The following is a 19,542-nucleotide window of genomic DNA, read 5'->3' on the forward strand; positions in this document are numbered from 1 at the left end:
ACTTTCAATAAATCTATAATTATATTATCATCATGAATCATTCCTAATTCAAATGCAAAATGTGCAAAATAGATCAAAAACTATACTCGTTTTGTAGTTACGAATATGACTGGTGATATTCGTCAACACGAATACGCTTTACGAATATGAAATGGGGATCAGCTCAAAAGTTTCACAAATGTATGACGTATCCGTTTTCGTTATCGTATTCGTAAGGTTGCGAAACCTCCCTATTATAGAGGGCGGCAAACACAATTGTTTTATATACTTCTACAGCAGTATGCATTGATTGTTCTCATTCATTTCATTATCTTATTTTGTTTTTAAGTAAATTCAAAGGCAGTAAAACTATGGTGAGAGACTCAAAAGCTGTGATGGATCCCATGGAACTATTAAAAGTGTTACGCTCCACTGATCACTCTGGCATTATCAAAAACTGTAAAGAACAAGTCATCAGCGATGCAGATCTTGAGCTCCTATTGGATCGCAGCGACCGTGTTGGGAATAACGTTGGAAAGAAATTGAAACCAGTAAAGGAGAATGAAGCGTTTAAGGTTCTGGAATCCTGCGATGAGAATGTCGTGGTGTTAAAGATCTCGGCTAGAGAAGGATAACTAACCTGTCTTCGACAATCTATTGCAAGTTTGATCGCTGCATATTCATTCAATTCTCCATCAAGATATCCACATCAAATCCATGGCTCCTGGCTTTAAATTTACTACAGTACTGGGTTCACATACTGTATACCCAATATTGCACAAATTGAAATCTGGGATTGTTAATGGTATTTATGACATTTATTTCTATGCAAGTAGTTACTGTTGTTTTCTGCACAGCACAGTGTTCAGGTTTAAACTATTGTTAACACCAAGTGTTATTACAAGTCAGCACAGTGTTCAGGTTTAAACTATTGTTAACACCAAGTGTTATTACAAGTCAGCACAGTGTTCAGGTTTAAGCTATTGTTAACACCAAGTGTTTTTACAAGTCAGCACAGTGTTCAGGTTTAAACTATTGTTAACACCAAGTGTTATTACAAGTCAGCACAGTGTTCAGGTTTTAACTATTGTTAACACCAAGTGTTATTACAAGTCAGCACAGTGTTTAGGTTTAAACTATTTTTAACACCAAGTGTTATTACTCTTACAACATAAAGAAAATCAAAGACTGTACACAAATATATCTGAACATTAAGTAGAACTTTTAATTATTCCAATCTATATATTTTCACCCTTAAATTTATTTTATACATAATTATATTTCACTGTTTCTACATCATAACATAAAAAATAAGTCTACATCAAAAAATATATTTAAAAACATGAACATGAAACTAATCATTGATATCAAACTATATTATATAATGTCTTCATTGTTTGATTTTTGTCATTTTTAGTTTTACAAATTCTACTACAACTTTGTTCTGTTGTTGTTACTGTGCCAAAGACATCTCATTATGTGTTTATTTGTTAATTTAATTTCTAATTACGTTTTCATTTAATGAAACTGCTTTTGATAACAAATTACGTTTCATCATTATGTTAATGTTATGTTTTGTAGTTTCAAGTTGTACCACTTTACTTTTAGTATTTAACCAGCCAACCTAATTATAAAGAGTTGTATTAATTACATTTAATATAATATTATCACATAATTACTTTAAAACACGCACAACCAATTCTATACAATATATCAAGTAAAAAACATTGCATTATTATAAAATAATCATTTTCATTAAATATGGCAGCACAGCTTATAAAGATTATAATGAATAAGAAACAAACATTCTTGTTTATCTGCATGCTACAGCTGTTAATAATTATTACTTCCGTTGCTAGTGTGCCGCGTGCGGAAGTACGCGCGCGCGCGCTCCGTCGATGAAGGTAAGTATGTCAAATAAACATTTTATAAAAGTTAATGTTTTAGATTATCATATTGATTTAATCTACTATACGATTTATATATAAAAGGTCGTTTTTATATTGTATACAAATTTATTGTTAGAAATGCAATTATATGCGATATCAAAAATTGACACCTGCTTGCTGCGAGATTTAAAAATGTGTCTGTTATATAGTAGAAGTAACATACGTTATCAGTGAAAACTAACGATGAAAAAATGTAATATTTCTTATTGAACACTTTTCAGACACGTGACGAATGTCGTCAGCTGATAGATTGCAATCATACATCCAAAGCTCCCTCAGCTTAGGACACATAATGAGAAATGAAGAAAATGTATTAACATCAATGTTGTGAAGTTTACTATCATAGATACCGAGTTCACATAATGCTAATTGAACTTGTTTGAGAGAACATTCTGATACAAAGTCATGAAATACATCACGTGATAGATTGTGAATGAAAACACCGTAGTCATATTTACCTTCAATGCCTAAAATGTGTGCAATAACTCTTCCCTTTCGCTCCAATGCCATCTTACTACAAAAGTCACGGACACTACGACGACCATATTGCATACAATACAATTGCATAATTAGACGTATGAAATGCCCGTCACATTGTACACCTGGACTAATATGATCAATAAACATTCTTATGGAGGTAGATATATCATCCAAATGATTATTTATTTCGAAATCTTTGCTTGTCATGTGATTAATTAATTCATTAACCACATCATCTTCGTGTTCTTTTTTAACAAAGTTTAAATTTCTCGGCAGATAGCGATATGTTGACAAACTATTTGTAACCCAGTGCTTGAGGAAACCGCCAGCTTTATCACCAAGGAAACCAATTGCAAACTCTCTCGCTCTGTATAAATGCTCACTCTCTCGTATCACCTCCCACTCATCATCATCCAATGGTGTAAGTAATGTTCGTACATCTGGGCACTCATTCTCCATACCTTCACTTTCACATAATTTGCACAAGTAAAATCCCACCAATGACTCTACTATCAATTTGTGAGGAGGCATATAAATGTTATCAAATTTAGATTTTGAAATTGGTGCTTCTTCATAAACGAACCCGAGTTTTAAGGCCATATCGGCCATATCTCTGTTCGAATGTTCAGTCAAATACGTTTTGTTTATTGAAAGTTGATTTACTTTTAAGCTTTTATACATACATTTTCCTAATAAAACCATAGCATTTACGTACTTCACTGGTGTTTTTTCAAAATCAGAAATCTTTTGTTCATTATCGTGTTTGATAAACTGATTTAAAATACTACGAAATAGTTCTTTAAAGAGGTCAGTTTTATTTTCGGGGAGACTTTGATTATCTTCCCACAATATACAGAGTGAAAGAAGTAGCATCGGGTTTTTGCACATTGCATACGCTTCAGGATGTTTTTGATCCTCTGACGAGAACGATAACGACGACACCGAATGTGACGACTCCTCCTCCGACGACGACGACTCATATATGTCTAACTCTTGTCTAAGGTATTTTCCCAATTCTGGTTTTTCTAAATACTCAAAATGTTTGTCAATGTACTCTCCTATGCTCTCGTCATTAAATCCCTTAACTCTTACATGTACGTTACTCTCTTTTACAAATTCATGAATGTTTTCTGATCGTGAAGTAAGCATCACAGTACTTTTCTCTAAATATTTATTTCTGAAAAGACTAATTACGCTTGGATTATTAAATCTTAATTCATCTAACCCATCTAGTAGCAGTACAACTTTATCGTCATGTTTCATTATGAATTTCTTAATTAACCGTGGATCATTTGGGAGATCGGTATCTAAATTAAAATTTGTCATATTAATTTGCTTTACAATTAAATCAGAGATGTCGTCATCATTTTCTAAATCTCTTAAACTTAAAAAAAATACAATTTTACCTTGAAATACTTTAATTGATTGACCAGTAGCCCAATTGTACGATAAATGTCTTAATATAGTAGTTTTACCTATCCCACCCTCCCCATCTATAAGAGCTCTACATCCAGGTGTGGAGCTGATAACATCTACCACTTCTGTTAATGTTGTTGGTTTGCAGCCTTTATTGTTTTCACGTTCTTTCAGTAGTTCCATATCAGTAAACATCTGTGAAATGTCAACTGTGTATCTAGCATGCATTGTTGCTGGTGTAAATATACTGGCCTGGCTACACAATTTCTTTTGTCTTTGAAGCAGATATTCTTTAATCTTTTCTAATGAGAAGAAAAATGTCAAGAAAGATATTTAGTTTAAATTAATTTTCATATTATGATAAAGCTTTTAAAACTTAACTGAAAATCATAAATAATACTAAACCATAAAATACAATTAGCTGGAGAATTTAGAGAACCGTTGCGTTAAGAACGCCAACAAATATCGTGCATAGCCGTAATACTGTGATTTTGGCCCTGTATCGGCAGAACCTCTCGTAAGCGGTCACTTTTCCCGGTCCCGAGGGTGGCCGCTTACGGGAGCTTTAACTGTAAAACAATTGTGTAGTGGTTAATAGGGAGCTGACGTACACCAGAGTAAATTATATAGAGGGCGACAAACACAATATATTATCAATCAGAAAGAAAACTTGTTTGGAACGACTGGGTCGCCAGAGCTGCTAATGTAACCGTAATATGTAGCAAATGCCGCTTATTTAGTAAACCGCAAGCTATAATGTGGTCGCTTACAAGATGTCCGCTTTTAGAAAGGCGCTCAAGAGGTGGATAGACGGACAAGTGTAGCACACATTTTATAGACAAAAGTTTTGTAAAATAAAGTAAACGTATATCTGTTTCTCGTTACTACATTCTTTACTCCATGCACGTTACCTGTCGGGCGCGTGCTACATTAGCTGGTGGTGAATTGTAGTATAACAAATTTTAATATTTTTTAGGTGTATCAGCATTCAGTACATACAGTATACGACAGCAATAACAATATTTAAGTTATTATAGGTTAAAAGGCGATTTGTTGTGTTGAACATTTATGATTTATTACTGAAACTAAACTCACAATCTACGTAATAACCACATTCATTTATGATCATCCACAATTTTATGCCGAATGACATACGCTTGTGCATTATAGGTCCTAATTAATACAACAGTGCCTATAACGTGTATACATGAAAATAAAATGGATTATAGAGGGCGGCAAACAAAATATATTATTAATCAGAACGAAACTGTGTTTGAGTTAATGTCAATTGAAATTTTGAATTTGATTACAAAATATCATTCATTCATTCATTTATTCGGTCATAATCAACATACAATACATGATTACATAACAAAGTTACAATACAGAAAGTTAAAACTTGAGATTCACAATTAAAAAGAAGGGAAAAATGTTATAAACAATCTAAAACAAGCAAATGTCTAAAATGAAAAATAAAAAATTAAAAATGGTTTTAAAAAGGTTTAAAATAGCATAAAAACAGCCCTCTGTTGAGCATATTTCGACACCTCCTGATAGATTAAAAATTATGTTTGTCGCCCTCATGAATTGTTTTTGACATTCTATTTTCAAATTAATTATGATTAAATCAACCAAAACGATTTGATTTTATTTGATAAACATTTTTTCAAACATTCTATCTAACCAATCAAAGTTTTACTTAATATACTTTCTAAATAGGAATTTTTTTTTTTTTTTTGTGCAATTATTAATTTTAAATACCATATTATTATGTAATGCGTACATATAACTGAAGTAACTCACTTGAATCTGATTTTTTCAAACCCAATCTTTCGAGAGTGATAACAAACCAAGATTTTCTGTTTCCTCGTGAGGCAGAGTCATTATATTCTCTTCGCTTTCCTTGTTCTTCTTGAGTCGTCGGCACTTCCTCATCTGTTTAAGGAAAAATAAATAATTCTATCATTTCTGAATTTATTTTATTTTGGAAAATATATATTACATTACTGATTAACAATTTATCTTTTGATCCATTAGGCAGTATTTTTACCAAATTAATATGAATGTAATCATGTTAACTATTTATTTGAAGTTTTTGCAGGGCTAGATAATATCATCCGTGAATAAGTGCATTTTGTAGGATTGGATTTCCAGTAAGTAGCAGTAGACCGGATCAAGCCATCAGCCAAGATGGCGAAAGCTAAAGAATGTGATTAATTTCATTACTGGATTTGTCAAACAAAATGATTTATTTAGATAATATCATGTTTTTAATGCATTAAGAATCTTTGATTGTTTTCACTTTCAAATTTTCCCATTTATATATAATTGTTGTTAATTTTTTTCGCCAGTATCAGAAACTATAATCACATACTTATTAATGAAGTTAGTGCAATTGCAACTTTCGTTAGTTTTTTCATTAAATTGTTGTATAGGCGGAATTATAGAGGGCGACAAACATAATTTTTAATCCATCAGGAGGTGTCGAAATATGCTCAACAGAGGGCAGCAAACAGAAAAATAAAGTTTTCATTCACCAAAATGATTCTGGATGTCAAACAATAATGTTATCGCAGTTCAACAAATGATTCTCCATGGAGAAGGAACCAACAAGATGGCGGCTGCAATCGACCAATCAGATATGCCCTACGCAGTACGCACTACTACGCCTGTGTTGTTCAGAGCCTATAATCTGCGTGAGAACGATACGCAACGCAGTGTGTTAAGCGTATAAAAGCGAAGGCATTCTATATTATGATCCTCGTATTAAATAGATTACCAAGAAATTATTCATCCTACTGTGATTAACAATTATTATATTTAATTGTATAAAAACTTCACTGTGCTTTGACAAGAATATGTGTTGTAATTTATGTGGTCTTAATGTATTATATTAGATTATTATTTTTTATATTAAATAATGTTTTTGAACACATTGATGGCCGCAATCTTGTTGGTTCCCCCTCCTGTTTTTGGAATCACTTTTCAGTCTGGAGTACGCCATCTAGCCTTCGGCTTACATCTCACTGGGCCGAACACAATGCGGAGTTTTAGTGAAACGTAATAAAAACAAATTTTAAAAGTAATAAAATCTTCCTAAAACCGTATAAAGTATAAAAATGTCATTATTATTCCTTGCCAGTAATTTGGTAAAATTCCTAATTCCGTTCCAACAATTACAGACAATTCATGTCCCGCCGACTGCATTGAGAGTGTGCAATAATATGGAATCGAATCTGGGCAGATTTCTGTTCCGATTATCTTGTAAACTGTAACGCTATAGTTTGTAACTTGTTGTGAAGGTCATATTGAAAAAGTTAGTTTCGTATTTTTAGTGTGGGAATGTATTCTTTTGATGTTTTTTGCTTATTCTTTGTTTTAAATATTATTATTTTGAAAGCAACTAACCTGTTTCTGATTTACCCTCTTTTCTCATTGCTTGTTTTTCATTACTACTGGTCGCCACTGTTTTAATAATACAATAATAATAACAACAAATGAAATACTTATTCTACCTAAAAAAACACCGATTGAGAGCAAAATTATACGGTACATTATTAGTAACTAACCTGTTTCTGATTTAACATCTTTTGGCATTCCTTGTTCTTCATTACTACTGGTTGCCACTTGCCCTGTTTAATAAATGACAGGAAAAAACCTGAATTTAGGCTACAATGATATTCTATACTGGACTTCTTTAAAAATATCAATTACTGCATTAATATTTTTCATTGTATATTCAAAATAATAATTAACATAACAAAACAACAGCAATGTTCAGTCGGCGGACATGGATTTAATGTTGTCAGACTGTTTTTTTTATTTCTTTTTACCAAACTAATGTTTTTTACGCTTTTCGCACTAACATACCTTCAGTCAAAGGTGTTACTTTTGATTCCAGTCCAACTTGTTTTAGATTGTGAATGAATTCTTCAATTTTTTCTTCACAGATTATTTTTCTTTGTTCTAAATCCAGAATCATACTCCAAGCATCTTTATAATTCTTTAACGCACTACCATTGTACAATGCATCGATTCTGTCCACATCAGCCTGTCTAAGTCCATTTCCGAAAGCTACAATTTGTAGTCGATACCGAGTGAACTTTGTAATTTCTTGAACTTCAAGAAAAGAATGTTTGAGCCGATCTATGACACCAAACTGTTTAGTTACTTTTATTGTATCGTATATTAATATACGATTGTCTGAACTTAAACGTCCATTTGCCCTTAATTCCTGTAGTAAGTGTATTGTGTTGGTGGCGCTGTCTATTTTCGCTACTGCAATCAAATCTTGGTACAAAACTTTTAGCTGTCTCAAGAGGTTGTGCTCATCATACCAAGTTGAAACATTTACTAAATCAAGATCAAAATCTATAAAATGGTGAAAACAGAACAATAAAAAAAAAAAGTATTACTATTCAATGCAACACTAGGATTACTGTATATACAGCATTGTCATTTTTCAGTAATTTTGCCTATATAATCCGGACCCATCTTTTTTTTTTATGTCGGTACTTATTATACTAATATGTTTATAATATTGTATTAAGTCTTTATGAGTGAATACATTATCAGTGTACCTGTTGCCATTTTTTCAAATTTCTCTCTTCAATTCTGAAAAATAAGTGTTAAATCGGATCATAATTCACAAATATATCTACTTCCGATAGGCTAATGTGTATATACTTAGTAAATGATGATCGTTTCATACTAAGGCCCTGTTCAGACCCATGGCGTTAGACCGTTTTAGCGTACGACGCTAAAAGAATGTGTGTCTGAACAGTTGGGGATTAGCGTACAACGCGTTGTACAACGGTTGTAACGTTGTAGTGGAAAACGGTTGATAGTACCGTTTTAGCGTACGACGCTACTGTAAGTCAACGTTGTATCCAATCAGAACGTTTCCTGTTATGACGCGAAACAAGGTTTGACCTAGGCTGACATCTTGTATCGTCAATGTGTGAGAGATGGATTTCAACAACAAAAAGGCCAGAATAAATAAGGCCTAACTAGACTACAAATACAACTGTTAAAAAAAACTAGGCTACAAACTACATGTATCAATTGATTACCATTATATTTTCTAACAAATGAAATAAATAAATGCACCTTGTATTTAAACATAGTGACTACGATCCCGTCCCCTTTTAGGCCTAGCTAAGAGCCATTCACGCATTTCATTCAAGCTAAAAACTAGCGTGGTGGGACATCAAGTCATTCATTCATATACAAGGCAGACTAGACCGGACAAGTTTAATGCTGAAAACCCCCTAACTCCTAAAAAATTCAATAAACAAACAAGGGGAGCTGTGTCATTTTTATTAGCAAGTTAAGGGTTTTTTTTAACTGACTGGTCTGGACTATCACAATCAATTTTTTCCACCCATGTGGTTAACACAATCTCCATCTTCATCATTAGGAGGCCTACTTTATTTTCGTAACACAAGAGCCTGGGGAAAATGTTTTTTTACTACAAAATAAAACAATAGAAACAGAAATTTGGCTTTATTATATTTTACTTAAATAAATGCTGAGGTATGTTTTATTTACGGCAAATTTTGTCATAATTGTAGGGCTGAGATCTAGGCCTATATACAGTGGAAATAATGATGAAAACACGTGGGTAAGAGCACATGAATATGCAACTAGAACCAACCTGAATGACGCACTTCCGTTGTAACGATAATTGTACGCTATGGGTCTGAACACCTCATTTTTTTCTCTGCGGTTTGTAATGTGACCTTGCTAGTAACGTTGTACGCTAAAACGGTCTAACGCCATGGGTCTGAACATAGCCTAAGTTCAATGTAACGATAAGATCAATGATTGAACTGTCTGCAGTTTGTTTATAGTCAATAAGTGTGGAGCATCCGGGCAATTTATATAGTGTTCTTTATGTCTTGCTACCCGTGCGTACTTTAGGATTGGACAGGACAGGTTGGGCATCAGTGACAAACTGAACACAAAGTAACTTCACACATTAATGGAATATTAGTCAAAATTAAACGAATTTACTGTATTACACTAGTATAGTTAAAATATAAAAACAGAAAGATAAGTATGCATCTGATTTGTTTATTGTGATGGCCACATTCTGGATTGAGAGATGAGAAAAATGTTTGCTTGTTCTTTATAGGGTGTACAGATACGTTCAATTAACAGGAACAGGTCATTTTCGATCCACAACCACATACTCGCTCCCTCCCATTAAACGTAAAAATAACTATAGTAAGTCTATAAATGGGGTCCAAGTCAATTTAATATTATTGTAGTTGGCGGTGCTAGTATTGCTCAGAACGCAAGAGGAGTGAACACCCGCTATATTTAGGATTATGATCAGGTTCGGCAACAATCACCCGAGGATTATGATCAGGTTCGGCAATCACCCGAGGATTATGATCAGGTTCGGCAATCACCCGAGGATTAAGATCAGGTTCGGCAATCACAATCACAAAATGAGATTGAATGTTAGCCTTGTATAGAACCGTACTTAAATATAAAAAACATACATAAGTATATTATCTTATAATAGGATATATTGTTTATGGTGATGGAATTCTTCAGAGAACTCGCTGTTTGTTGACGTGTGGCACACAGATAGTACGTTCAGTGATATTAACAAGACATTTACTACAACCCAATAACCATGGAAACATAACCACCAGAATTATACTTATATTCTCATATTATTGTTCCGAAATATATTAATGAAATATTGTAAACTTACAAATTGGACTGGACTGTAACTGGATCTTGTATCTGGACTATCAAGTATACCGATACAGTTAAATGTGACGATTTGTAGCATCAACTGCGCCACTTCCTTTGACGTCAACTACTGCAATTAGTGTAAACTTACAAATTGGTTTAAGACTGGACTGTAACTGGATCTCGTATCTGGACTATCAAGTATACCGATACAGTTAAATGTGACGATTTGTACCTCCAACTGCGCCACTCCCTTTGACGTCAACTACTGTATAATTATTATTCATAATCCACGTATATGTATTCTATATTGACTTTTGCCGTTACGTCACAAAAACTTTTCCACGGTCCAACTGTCTTTCTGTTGAAACACAATGTACACGATTATATCGTACGACGTCTATAATTATCCCATTCAAAATTCCATAGAAAGTATTTTTAGAAAATTACCTAGACTCTTTTTAAATAATATTTAAAAACTGCAAAATGAATGTTATGGAAACACCTAAGGGGAATTGGTTTAATTACTACAAGAAATGAGAATTCACATTTTTGTATAAATATAGACGGCAATAAATTTTTTAATACTTAAATAATTTTTATCGAATAATATATACAGTCTAGGATAATTAATTCATATACAAAATCATTACACCCAACTACTATCTTCATCTCCTTATGCGGAACATCATTTGAATAATAGAACAAGTCTCACACATCTACACATAATCAAACATCGTATATACTCTATCTCTAACAATATTTCAATCTTCTATCGACTAAAGCCGAAGTATAGTCGTTATCTCGGGACCGTTCTATGGTCACCACCAGGTAGGCTTACTTCATTAAGGCTTCTGATGGATGACGAGTTGGGAGCAGGAACGCTAGTAGACCAAATCCAGTACCGTTTTGATTACGATCAATCGGGAAAATACCTCACGACGTTGTATTGATAACACTTTTTCCCCAACATTACAATGTACTCACAGGGCAGTATTTTAGGCCCGCTCCTTTTTATTTGTTATATTAACGATAATATGTCTATTTGTTTTTATATATTTGTATTATGTATTTGTTGTTTTTGATTGCAAACTATTATTATATGCCAATATGCTCATCGTGATCCATTATACGTATTTCACATTAACTAGGTCATGGTATGAAATTATGTTACAAGTAGTTAGTTGAAAATAAGTTGTCCTTGCACCCACAAAAAACAGAATGCATTTTGTTGAGAGAAAAGTTTAAAATATTGAGAATTTCAAATCACTTTTAATGATCATAATATCCTTAGTCATGATTCCATAAGCACCTTGGTTTACAAATTGATAACTTTATTTCAAATGAAGAATATGTTACATGTATTATGAAACTAAAGCAAATTCGACCAGATTGAAATGTCTGTACAAGCAGGCTATACTGTTTGGACAAAGTAGGAAACTGTTATGCTCTGCATTAATTAATTCAGTGTATACAGACTGGTATTCTGGTATAACGTCATTCATTCAAAATAAACTCCAGGTAACCCTAAACAAAATTGTACGGTTATTCTCGACATTGACCCTAGGGTACACATTGACCCTAGGGCACACATTGACCCTAGGGCACACATTGGCACTAGGGCACACATTGGCCCTAGGGCACACATTGCCCCTAGGGCACACATTGCCCCTAGGGAACACATTGGCCCTAGGGCACACATTTCCCCTAGGGCACACATTGGTCAACTCAAAGCTGTTGGTTATCTGAACATAAACAACAGAGTTACATTTCTAAGATAGACTTCAGGTATTGGTCCACGCCTATAAGATATACCATGATGTAGATTCACTTTTTTAGCAGACAATTTTACAAATATTTCTAAACAACATACGTACTGTACAAGGAAATTAAATGAAAATATTGTAATTCCTAATATGAATGGGTTAGCTTCGAAAACATTTTATTATAATACTATTAAATATTGGAAAAATCTTCCATCAAACATAAAAGCTATAAAAACACTTGATGAGTATAAACGTGTTATAAAGCTTTAGTAATGGGCATAACCAGACTGATGTATTGTGACTGTTGTTATGTTTGTGTGAATTTTTTCTATGTTTTTGTTATAAGGACCTCATTGGAAAGCTCTTCTTCTAGATCTATGGGTAATCCTTGGTATGTTGATTGTACCGAATAAAACAAACAAATGTATCCGACTTATTTATAGTAAATGTTAAAATTGCAATTTGTGATTGCAGATAATATTTTTTCTGGTACAGATAGGTATATTGATGATTGTATCCACATACTTATACAAATATAAATTGCAAAAGAACTATCAATTATTCCAATATTCATTTGGAAGCAACTGCACCCCTTTAGGTCAACTTTAATATCACGATCACATGCCGCTATTGACTTTGGCCGTGACTTCACAAAAGCTGTTCCACGGTTTAGTGCAGGTCTTTCTGTAGAAGCACAATAGGATTACTACTAAGTCTATACTTATTCACTCAAAATTACACAGAAACTATTTTTAGAAAAACACACAGAATCCTCGATTTAAATGTAAAAGATCAATCCATGTAATAGAATTTTTAAATAAAACGTATTTGGTTATAGTGTTTTTTATGCTAAAACTGTCATCTTTGTACTGTACCGTCATCATGATGATGACTCAGCTAGCATTATCGCATCGTCACTGCGTCAACAATATTACAAAACAATTGTTGTTGTATTGTATTTAAATCCTGGGTAGGAAAAAATAGACAAATTGGGTAATATTTTGACATCGACATAGTGATGAAAAATTAAATTGATAAAATAAATTATTTTTCAAAAACTGGTACGGTGTCATGTTGTCCGTTGAACGCGCTCTTTGGTTTCTATTTAAAGCGATAGAGCAGGTGGTTAATGGTTTGGTATCAATTCACACAGCGCGGCCTTTATGAATAATAATAAATATAAAAGGTGTAGGCCTAGCCTGTTCTTCTAAGAGCCACAAAACTTAGGTAAGCTGGGTGTTTATAGTTTGTTTCTGTTTTGGTATTACGCTATATTCTACTTGTGCCTGCATGGCACCTACTAACGTGACAATTATGAACACATCAATTGTTATCTTTCCACCCACAGCCAGCCAAGGCGTACCATACTTTTCTCCCTTTTCTAGCCCTCAAACACTAGAGGAGAGTCGGAGGAGGGAAGTGTGAATTCTAACTAGTTTAGTGCAGGTCTCTCTGTAGAAGCACAATAGGATTACTGAAGTCTATACTTATTCACTCAAAATGACACAGAAAATATTTTAGAAAAACACACAGAACCTCGATTAAATGTAAAAGATCAATACATGTAATATAATTTTTAAATAAAACGTATTTGGTTAGATGTAATGAAAATAAAAGGTAGCTACCCCGGACCCCCCACTGGATACGCCACTGTTTATACTAACAAATATCTTTTTATTAATATTATAATCATAACAATAAATATTTAAAAAATATACATAAAATAATTTTTATCGCATAATATAAAGTCTAGGATAATTAATTGATATACAAAATCATTACACCCAACTACTACTATCTTCATCTCCTTATGCGGAACATCATTTGAATAATAGAACAAGTCTCACACATCTACACATAATCAAACATCGTATACTCTATCTCTAACAATTTTTTCAATCTTCTATCGACTAAAGCCGAAGTATAGTCGTTATTTCGGGACCGTTCTATGGTCACCACCAGGTAGGCTTACTTCATCGAGGCTTCTATGAATGGATGACGAGTTGGGAGCAGGAACGCTAGTAGACCAAACCCACCGTTTTGATTACGATCAATCGGGAAAATACCTCACGACGTTGTATTGATAACACTTTTTCCCCAACATTACAAAATGTACTCACAGGGCAGTATTTTAGGCCCGCTCCTTTTTATTTGTTATATTAACGATAATATGTCTATTTGTATTGATAATGATTGCAAACTATTATTATATGCCGATGACAGTGCCTTATTGGTGGCTCATCGTGATCCATTATACATTTCACATTAACTAGGTCATGGTATGGAATTATGTTACAATTGTGGTAGTTCAAAATAAGTTGTCCTTGCACCCACAAAAAACAGAATGCATTTTGTTGAGAGAAAAGTTTAAAATATTGAGAATTTCAAATCACTTTTAATGATCATAATATCCTTAGTCATGATTCCATAAGCACCTTGGTTTACAAATTGATAATTGTATTTCAAATGAAGAATATGTTACAAACTATTATGAAACTAAAGCAAATTCGACCACCAGATTGAAATGTCTGTACAATCAGGCTAGTAGGAAACATTTGTGCTCTGCATTAATTAATTCAGTGTATACAGACTGGTATTCTGGTATAACGTCATTCCTTTAAAATAAACTCCAGGTAACCCTAAACAAAATTGTACGGTTTATTCTCGACATTGACCCTAGTGCACACATTGGCCCTAGGGCACACATTGACCCTAGGGCACACATTGACCTTAGGGCACACATTGCCCCTAGGGCACACATTGGTCAGGAACAACTCAAAGCTGTTGGTTATCTGAACATAAACAACACTGAGTTAAATTTCTAAGATAGACTTCAGGTATTATAGGCCCACGCCTATTAGATATACCATGATGTATATTACAGTATTATAGGCCCACGCCTATAAAATATACCATGATGTAGATTACAGTATTATAGGCCCACGCCTATAAGATATACCATGATGTAGATTACACTATTATAGGCCCACGCCTATAAGATATACCATGATGTAGATTACAGTATTATAGGCCGACGCCTATAAGATATACCATGATGTAGATTTCACTATTATAGGCCCACGCCTATAAGATATACCATGATGTAGATTTCACTTTTTTAGCAGACAATTTTACAAATATTTCTAAACAACATATGCACTGTACGAGGAAAATAAATGAAAATATTGTAATTCCTAATATCAAAGGGTTAGCTTCGAAAACATTTTATTATAATACTATTAAAGATTGGAATAATCTTCCATCAAACATAAAAACTATAAAAACACTTGATGAGTATAAACGTGCTATATAAAGCTTTATTCTAGTAATGTGCATAACCAGACTGATGTACAGGTATTGTGACTGTTGTTATATTTGTGTGAATTTTTTCTATGTTTTTGTTATAAGGACCCCATTGGAAAGCTCTTCTTCTAGATCTAAGGGAATCCTTGGTATGTTGATTGTACTGAATAAAACAAACAAATGTTTCCAACTTATAATAATATTAAAATTGCAATTTTTGATTGCAGAAAATAATTTTTCTGGTATGTAGATTGATGATTGTATCCAAACACACTTATACAAATATAAATTGAAAAGAACTATCAAATATTCATTTGGATGCAACTGCGCCCCCTTTAGGTCAACTTTAATATCACGTTCACATGCCGCTATTGACTTTGGCCGTGACTTCACAAAAGCTGTTCCACGGTTTAGTGCAGGTCTTTCTGTAGAAGCACAATAGGATTACTACTAAGTCTATACTTATTCACTCAAAATTACACAGAAACTATTTTTAGAAAAACACACAGAATCCTCGATTTAAATGTAAAAGATCAATTCATGTAATAGAATTTTTAAATAAAACGTATTTGGTTATAGTGTTTTTTATGCTAAAACTGTCATCTTTGTACTGTACCGTCATCATGATGATGACTCAGCTAGCATTATCGCATCGTCACTGCGCCAACAATATTACAAAACAATTGTTGTTGTATTGTATTTAAATCCTGGGTAGGAAAAAATAAACGAATTGGGTTATATTTTGACATCGACATAGTGATGAAAAATTAAATTGATAAAATAAATTATTTTTCAAAAACTGGTACGGTGTCATGTTGTCCGTTGAACGCGCTCTTTGGTTTCTATTTAAAGCGATAGAGCAGGTGGTTAATGGGTTGGTATCAATTCACACAGCGCGGCCTTTATGAATAATAATAAATATAAAAGGTGTAGGCCTAGCCTGTTCTTCTAAAAGCCACAAAACTTAGGTAAGCTGGGTGTTTATAGTTTGTTTCTGTTTTGGTATTACGCTAGATTCTACTGGTGCCTGCATGGCACCTACTAACGTGACAATTATGAACACATCAATTGTTATCTTTCCACCCACAGCCAGCCAAGGCGTATCATACTTTTCTCCCTTTTCTAGCCCTCAAACACTGGAGGAGAGTCGGAGGAGGGAAGTGTGAATTCTAACTAGTTTAGTGCAGGTCTTTCTGTAGAAGCACAATAGGATTACTGAAGTCTATACTTATTCACTCAAAATGACACAGAATCCTCGATTAAATGTAAAAGATCAATACATGTGAATAGAATTTTTAAATAAAACGTATTTGGTTCTGAAAATAACTGACGTTAGAGTTCAACGTTTCGATCAATATTATGCTTTGATCGTCCCATTCATAGATATTATGATCGTCCTTAGGATCGAGTGAGGAGTTATTTATGATTTTCCCGAGGACGATCAAAGTAAATTATTGATTGGAACGTCGAGAAACTTAACAATTCATTCATTTCAAGAACTGTATATACGCGTGGTGTACTGCAAAATTTATATAAACATTTAATATTTTCATGCAACTCTTCATACAATTCTCATATTCTTTCATTGTCTTTCTTTGTCCAGTCGGCATTCATCATTTTATACATTTTACATAATTATTTGCTATAGTGTTTTTTATGCTAAAACTGGCACCTTATACCGTCCTCATGATGACTCAGCATTATCGCATCGTAACTGCGCCGACAATATTACAAAACAATTGTTGTTGTATTCTATCTAATGCTGGTAGAAAAAATAACGAATTGCGTTATATTTTGACTTCGACATAGTTATAGTGATAAAAAATTAAATTGATAAAATAAATTAAACTAAAAATTCTAATTCGATTAAAACTAGTAGGCCCTACGGTCTCATGTTGTTCGTTGAAGGCGCTCTTTGGTTTCTATTTAAAACGAGTAGAGGAGGAGAGCAGGTGGTTAATGGTTTGGTATCAATTCACACAGCGCGGCCTTTATGAATAACATAAAAGGTGTAGGCCTAGCCTGTTCTTGTAAGAGACACACAACTTAGGTAAGATCCATGTTTATAGTTTGTTTCTGTTTTGGTATTACGCTAGATTCTACTGGTGCCTGCATGGCACTAAACTAACGTGACAAATAATATGAACACATCAATTGTTATCCCTCCACCACACAGACAGCCAGCCAGGGCCTAGGCCTACCACTTTTTTTTCTCCCTTTTCTAGCCCACACAAACTAGAGAGTCGCAGGAGGGAACTGTGACTTGTAACTAGCCTAGTTTAGTAGCCTACTACTATATAGGCCGGTGCCTAGATGACCTCAATGTCTGATCTTAATTGTCCTCATCTTCAATCTCACAGCAGGATGACAATGCGTGACATACGTGAAGATTACAGCTGCTATACAGACCACCATGGAGTTATTATAATACCTCCACCACGACCATGTAGACCTACATATACCTCCATGTACAGAGACAGAACTACTGTCGTCTAGATGGCTGTTGACAGGTAAGCACTCATGGATACAGAGTAAAAAAACTATGTTTTTGGCAATTTGTAAATGTAAATTATAGTGAATGCACAATGAAGAATGGCCAGTTGATATAGACATTTCACATTCTGATTTTAGCAGCAACTAGGCCTACCGCATGCTGTTACGGTTTCTGTTTTTTTTTTTTTTAAGAATGAGTGCAAGAATGTTCTTACTGATAGACAACATGTAAGTATTTCAGAATACGTCCGAGTAAAGAGAAAACTTAATTCAGTAGGAAAATGTGTTTGTCTTAAATTTTACACATCCAAGAATGATAACTATCTTTAATACAATAATATCAGTTGGACTTGTAACAGGCCACAGACCATGTTTTGTTTTGTTTTTTTCATACTAGCAGCCATGAATCACGTTAATTTGTTTTTCAATGATTAAACAATAGTGGAAGGTTGTTTTCTTATCCTCTTATATTAGTAATTTCAGCAATGATCCTGATTATTTCATCTTTCTGCTTTCAACAAGAGCTGGTGGGTTAGGCATCAACTTGACAACAGCTGACACAGTCATTATATATGACAGTGATTGGGTAAGTTAAATAAATAATGACTACATTCTATTACAGCGTGATCAATAATCTGCCATACCATTTACACACAGAGTGCAATATGCTTTTTTGCTGTGCACTTTTTTTGTGCATGATAGTGAAAAAATAAAGAGCGCACTAGTGACTCATTTCAGCGCGTCTGATTGGCTACATCCTTGAACCGATGTTATAATAATTAGTCACAAGCTTGTGGTGTAATGTTTGTTTTAGTGTAGCGACTTTCAATACATTGTAAAGTAGCATATATAGTTGTATTATAGAATCCACAGTCAGATCTATAAGCCCAAGATAGATGCCACAGAATTGGTCAAGAAAAGCCAGTGATTGTCTACAGGTTAGTGACCATTAACACCATTGACCAGAAGATAGTGGAGAGAGCAGCTGCAAAGAGGAAGCTGGAGAAGATGGTCATTCATCAAGGTCAGTTTTATCTTTCACATCTCCCTAAAAACCCTCCTGGGATGTTTATTCATATAAATACGTTAAATTAATCATATTGTTTTATAGACTTCTACAGTAGTATGCAAACTTCTAGGCATTGATTGTTCTCATTCATTTCAAAAATTCATTATCTTATTTTGTTTTTAGGTAAATTCAAAAGCAGTAAAACTATGGTGAGAGACTCAAAAGCTGTGATGGAACCACTAAAAGTGTTACGCGCCACTGATCACTCTGGCTGGTATTCATGAAAGGGGACTATCTTTAGTCCTGGACTATCCTTAGTCCTGGACTATCTAGTCCAGGACTAAGGATAATCCTGGACTATCTTTAATATGGTATTCATGAAACCTGGACTAACTAGTCCTGGATTAAGCCATGGAAAATTACAGCAGCTAGGTGGTCC

At 33.8% G+C, this 19,542-nt stretch overlaps 1 protein-coding gene and 1 long non-coding RNA gene across 7 annotated transcripts in view; one reads left to right on the forward strand and one right to left on the reverse strand.

Annotated features, from left to right (window-relative positions):
* Nucleotides 1-10,786, reverse strand: part of LOC144837858 (uncharacterized) — a 53,312-nt gene extending 42,526 nt beyond the window's left edge. Inside the window, exons 1-6 of one of the 6 annotated variants that reach the window (XR_013611555.1) lie at nucleotides 10,684-10,786; nucleotides 8,405-8,438; nucleotides 7,695-8,195; nucleotides 7,394-7,456; nucleotides 5,628-5,759; nucleotides 1,508-4,126 (exon numbers count right to left, since the gene is read on the reverse strand). Coding sequence is in view for 5 of the 6 variants with exons in the window: in XM_078693146.1 (XP_078549272.1) it covers nucleotides 2,106-4,126; nucleotides 5,628-5,759; nucleotides 7,394-7,456; nucleotides 7,695-8,195; nucleotides 8,405-8,414 (2,727 nt within the window). In the remaining variant the exon portion in view is untranslated. Of the gene's footprint in view, nucleotides 1-1,211; nucleotides 4,127-5,627; nucleotides 5,760-7,232; nucleotides 7,286-7,393; nucleotides 7,457-7,694; nucleotides 8,196-8,404; nucleotides 8,507-10,551; nucleotides 10,635-10,683 lie in introns of those variants that run through there. The other 5 variants (XM_078693146.1, XM_078693148.1, XM_078693150.1 and 2 more) reach the window with 5 other exon arrangements.
* The window catches only part of LOC144837947 (uncharacterized), a 35,367-nt gene extending 16,273 nt beyond the window's left edge, over nucleotides 1-19,094 (forward strand). Inside the window, exons 3-4 of the long non-coding RNA XR_013611579.1 lie at nucleotides 18,631-18,680; nucleotides 18,959-19,094. This is a non-coding gene — a long non-coding RNA (uncharacterized LOC144837947). The remainder of the gene's footprint in view (nucleotides 1-18,630; nucleotides 18,681-18,958) is intronic.
* The last annotated feature ends 448 nt before the right edge of the window (nucleotides 19,095-19,542 follow it).

The sequence above is a fragment of the Antedon bifida genome, chromosome 3 (assembly GCF_963402885.1).
Source record: "Antedon bifida chromosome 3, ecAntBifi1.1, whole genome shotgun sequence".
In the NCBI taxonomy this organism is placed as follows: domain Eukaryota; kingdom Metazoa; phylum Echinodermata; class Crinoidea; order Comatulida; family Antedonidae; genus Antedon; species Antedon bifida.